Source organism: Molothrus aeneus, chromosome 6, assembly GCF_037042795.1.
Source record: "Molothrus aeneus isolate 106 chromosome 6, BPBGC_Maene_1.0, whole genome shotgun sequence".
Lineage (NCBI taxonomy): Eukaryota > Metazoa > Chordata > Aves > Passeriformes > Icteridae > Molothrus > Molothrus aeneus.
The window spans coordinates 8,619,344-8,624,704 of NC_089651.1; the positions used below are offsets into that span (position 1 = coordinate 8,619,344).

The 5,361-nt window shown below is 48.2% G+C and overlaps 1 protein-coding gene across 1 annotated transcript; it reads right to left on the reverse strand.

The window, feature by feature from the left end:
• Positions 1-744: 744 nt before the first annotated feature.
• On the reverse strand, positions 745-1,671 carry LOC136557912 (olfactory receptor 5G3-like). The gene has a single exon (XM_066552124.1). It carries the CDS (start codon positions 1,669-1,671, stop codon positions 745-747), a length of 927 nt encoding a protein of 308 aa, XP_066408221.1.
• Between the last annotated feature and the right edge of the window lie 3,690 nt (positions 1,672-5,361).

Sequence of the window (5,361 nt, forward strand, 5' to 3'; positions counted from 1 at the left end):
GGTGCCTCTTGAGGATGTTGTCTCCACATCTGTGGACGTGTGAGTTGAGGCGCTTTGGGGCCTGCCATGGGGGCTCAGCACAGCTGAGGAAAGAGGAACAGGAGCATAAACAGCTCAGGGGGATTTAGCCAGGCAGCCTGACTAAATAATAACCAGGGAATTGTTGGCAAGACTTGGGAACAAAGGATTCAGCTGAGTGACTCTGAGTGCCTGTGAGTTTTGTGTCATCAATAAGTCAGCAAACTACCTTGATTCTGGCTTGATTTAATCCAACTGAGCAGCTTCTCCTCCATCCCAAGTTGTTCTGAGTCTCTAGGAGAGTCTCATCACTCTGGATTTCACCATGGACCTGGCACAGGGTGAGATAATGCACTGATTGGAGGGTTTGGGTTTTTTCATATATGCAGTGCTTTAACACCAAATGTGTCACAGAATTCTGCAATGGTTTGGGTTGGAAGAGACCTCAAAGCTCATTCAGTTCCAACCTCCTGCTGTGGGCAGGGACACCTTCCACTAGACCAGGCTGCTCCAAGCCTCATCCAAACACCAAAACTGGAGTGAAATTGTTATTTTCAGCTGATATTGAGTCAGCCAGCACATCATCTAAATCATCTAAATCAGCCAGCACATCATCTGAATAAAGTGCAGAAGGCCCCAAAAATATCTCTCTACATATTTTACAAAAATCCCAGCATATCACTCACATCTCCATTGTATCTGGCCACAACATTAAAACATCCAAGCTCATTTTATTTTCCTGAGTCTCCTCCAAGCCTCCTTCACCTCCCGGTTCCTCAGGCTGTAGATCCAGGGGTTCAGCATGGGGGTCACCACAGAGTAGAGCACAGCAGCCCATTTATCCCCTCCCCTGGAGGTGTCTGACCTGGGGATTAAGTACATGAAAATCAATGGCCCATAGAAGGTGCTGAGGGCAGCAAGGTGGGAGGCACAGGTGGAGAGGGCTTTGCGCGTGCCCTCAGCTGAGCTGATGCTCAGGATGGTGGAGATGATGGCCACATAGGACACCAGGACCACCAGCAGGCTGGGAACACCGAGCAAAGATGAAGAAGTCCTCAGGATGATGAGGCTGAGGGTGGTGTCAGAGGAGGAGAGGGAGATCAGCATGGAAATGTCACAGAAGAACAGATCGATGGCGCTGGAGCTGCAGAAGAACAAGCTGGACATGCCAATGGCTTGTCCCACACCATTGGACAGCCCCAGGAGGTAGGAGCTGGTCACCAGCCAGGAGCAGCGCTCTGGGGACATGACAAGGAGGTAGAGCAGGGGGTGGCAAATGGCCACATATCGGTCATAGGCCATTGCAGCCAGTAGGAAACACTCAGTGACCACAAACAGGCCAAACGTGAATATCTGAGCCATGCACCCAGCATAGGTGATTCCCTTCTTCCCCAACAAAACCCCAGCCAACATCCTGGGGGTGATGGTGGTGGAAGTGCAGAGGTTCACAAAAGCCAGGTTGCCCAGGAAATAATACATGGGGGAATGGAGCAGGGCACTGGCTCTGATCAAGGTGATCATGCCCAAGTTCCCCAGGATGGTGACAAGGTAGGTGAGCAGGAAGAGCAGGAAGAGGGTGACCTGAGTTGCCGGGTCCTCGGTGAATCCTGCCAAGCTGAACTCAGTTGCTTGGGTGCAATTGATTCCTGGCATTGCTTCTAAGTGTGTTGGCTGTGTGAACTCCCTGTTGGAGGTTTCCTCCAGCTGGAAGACCCTCTTTGCAGTGGGATCTGTTTGAAGACAATCCTACAAGATCTAAAACAAGAGTTTAGGCACAGATTGATAAACAGTGGTGGGTGGAAGTCATGGCATGGGTAGGGAGAAGCTGTAGGTTACACAACCCTGAGGAGCTTTACCTTGGTGCTGCCTTCAATCCCCTGTGTGTCTTCAGTCTGGGACTTTGAAATCATCCAGCACAACCTGAAACATGGAGAAACCCAACAAAAGCTATAAAAGACAGCACAGAATTGACTATTCTTCGTTGTGTTGGTATCTGCCAACCACCTGCCTTGTCTGTCTTCTCCACAGACTCCTGTAAGGGTTTGGGTTGGATGGGATCTTGAAGACCATCTCATTGCACCCCCTGCCATGGGCAGGGACACCTTCCACTAGACCAGATTGTTCCAAGCCCCATCCAGTGTGGCTTTGAACATTTTCCAGATAAGGGGCACCCAAAACTTCCTGACTATGAAGTCTCCCCTCCCTCCTGATGATTTTCCTAAAAGATTTTCCCAGCTCTTTATTCTGTTCCTGCAGTCTTCAAACAAAAACATGCAACACCGAAAGCTCAGCAATCTCCTCCTGAAAATATTTCTTTTTTGGGGAAAAAAAAATGAAAAGTCACCTTTTGGACGTGCCTTATATCAGCAATAGTAAGATCCATAAGTGTTCTTTGCAGGAAAGCTGCCAGTCCTCATCCAGGAGCCCTTTGTGGTCAGTGAGAGGTACCCAGAGCGAGTGCTCCAACAGGGTGTCCCCACCACACACCTGCAGCAGATCACCTGGATTTGGTGCTGAGCCCAGAGTACAATAAGGAACTGGAGCCCAGGAGCCTCTGGGCAGGAGCTGAGGTGAAGGCTGAAGCTGTTTCTTCTTTGCAAGAAAAAACAACAGGAGATGGGTGGCTTGGCATGTGCTGTCCTTAGTCGTGGTTCTCCAGGATGATCCTCCCCTACATCTCTGCAGTCTCCCTGCTTCCCTCCTGATGCTTTTCAAGGTGGATGTCAAGGTGCTCTGCAGGTGAATTTAAAAATATACCACTGTCAGCAGAGACCTTTTTCCATGTAATTTGGGGATTTAGAGGCTCTTGGAGCCCCAGGAGAGTGACAAAGCCCAAAGCACGTTGTTATTGCTTCTCTGAGCTTCTGAGTTTGGAGGTGATTACACAGAGAAGATTATTTCATCTTAATAAGCCCCAGGGCTTTGGGGACTCCCCAGAGCAACCACAGTGCAAAACCCCACCTGTTGTGACAAATTTTTGGGCATTCCAGAGATGTTCAGCTCTACAAATGCCGTGTTTGGCCTTATCACACCAGTGAGCTGAGGGGAATCTCACTGGTGGGGCACAGTCCCATGGGAGCTGGTCTCCATCAGCAGTTCCAGTCACCAGAGATGATGAACCACCTTTCTACCCATTCCAAATTCCTTAGACCCAAACCACAGCTCACCTGTCCCATCCCTGGAAGTGTTCAAGGTCAGGTTGGAGTGATCTGGTCTAGCGGAAGGTGCCCCTTCCCATGGCAGTAGGGTGGAACAAGATGAGCTTTAAGGTCCTTTCCAACCCAAACCATTCCAGTATTCTATGAAGTTTGGCTGCAAGAACCCAGGAGAACCACAGAATATGCTGAGTTAGAAGGGATCCACAAGGATCACCAAGTCCAGCTCTCAGCCCTGCACAAACCCATCCCCAAAAGTCACACCATGTACCCAAGAGCATTGTTCAAATGTTTGTTGAGCTCTGTCAGACTTGGTGCTGTGACCACTGGTCTGGGGAGTCAGTCCAATCACCCTCTGGGTGAGGATCATTTTTCTAATACCCAGCTTAAACCTTTATCTCTTCCACAACCAATCCTCCCTCCAAAAGATATCTTCTGTTAATGGGCCATTGAGTGTCACTACATAACTAATAAAAATTACATCATCCCATTGTGAGGTGCTCCACCCAGAGGGAGGAACCAAACATTCCTACCTGGATATAATTTAAGATTTAGAACAGAGAAAACCTTTTCCTACTAGATTCCCAGTAAAACAGCTTTCTTCTCCACTAAATTCCCAGAAGAAAACCAAGCCCATCTACACTACCACTGGGCCTTCAGAAGTAAACTACACCTTTCCACAAGATCACTGCTTCAACAAAACCACATCTGTCACTCCAAGAAGACTGCAAATACCATCTACTCACACTGCTATCAACACCCTGGCCAACTGAGTGTCAAGTTGTATTCTCTGTCAGCACTTTTTTTTGTTTATTTGTACTATTGCATTTGAATTTTAATTTTCTTAGTAAAGAACTGTTATCCCTATTCCCATAGCTTTGCCTGAGAACCTCTTAGTTTCAAAATCATAGTAATTCAGAGAGAAGAAGTTTGCATTTTCCATTTCACAAGAAGCTCCTGCCTTCCTTAACAGACACCTCTCTTTTCAAACCCAGACAAACTTCCAGTCAGCTAGAACCTCTCCAGATTCCCAAGACTGCTCAAAAAATTGAGAGAGGTTTTTGACATCAGCAGCTCTTTGAGGATTCTTGGATGAATCCCATCGGGCCCCATGGATTTGTAGGGGTCCAGCTGGAGCAGCAGTTCCCACAGAACTTCAGTCCTGTCTGTTACTAGAGGTTCTACCCACTGCCTCTTCAGCACAAGACAAAGATCCCACTTCTGTGCTGGATCCAAACACAGAACAGGACCAGCTGCCTTTTACTGATGGGGGGAAAGAAAATGCCCAGTTCATAGGAACAGACAGTGCAGAAAAATCCACAAAGACCATACCTTCGGCATTGGGAAGTGGCATTCCCCCGAGCAGGAACAGGTGTTGCAATGCCCCAGGCTCCAAGCCTGGTTCCCAACAGAAGCAAAGGTCCAAGCTGAAAGATGTCTCTGGATTTCAGCTTTCCTGTGCCTGGGATGGGAACAGCCACTGGACTGGGAACAGCTCCACCTGACATTGATATTTTCAGTCTCTGAGTGACACCAGCTTCAAAACCTCCATCTCCTTCGGGGCTCCCCAGAAAAATAAATCAGCGCTGCGAGCGCCTCAGCGCATTGGCCAGTGACGAGCTGGGCAGGGGTTTACAGAGGCTGGGGCCTGAGGGGAGCTAGCATTTGTGACTTTGTGTTTGCTTTGTGTTGGTGTCTGGCTCTTCTGAGCTGCTTTAGTGGGGTAAAAGTGTGTTTTACTTCGTCTTTTAAGACTGTGTCAAAATTTAAATGATATTTCAGTATATGGTATGGAAGAGGGCAAGTGTTAGATGGCCTCAGCTGAAGCTGTGGTGGGGCTGAGGGGCTGTTGCTCTCTGAATCTCCCCAGGTGTGCCTCAGTCTTCCAAGCTCTTCCTCAATGAGGAGTTAGGAGGCAATAGTTGCTCTAATTTGGCTTTTTCCTGACCTTTTCAGGACTGAAATAGTGGGTTTTGGATATTTTACATCCGTTTCTACCCTTGGTTGGGGTTTTCTCTGGTTGTGGAAGAGTGCAGAGGGTTTTGCTCTCTGCTAGGTCAGGTAATTGCTTTGGGAAGCTCCTTTATAAATAAGATTTTTGTCAAGTCTTTAAGCTTCCAGTTCAAGCCTCAACTCATACTTGCAGTGTAGAATTGGGGTGTGTTGGGCAGGGAATGGGAGGCGCAGA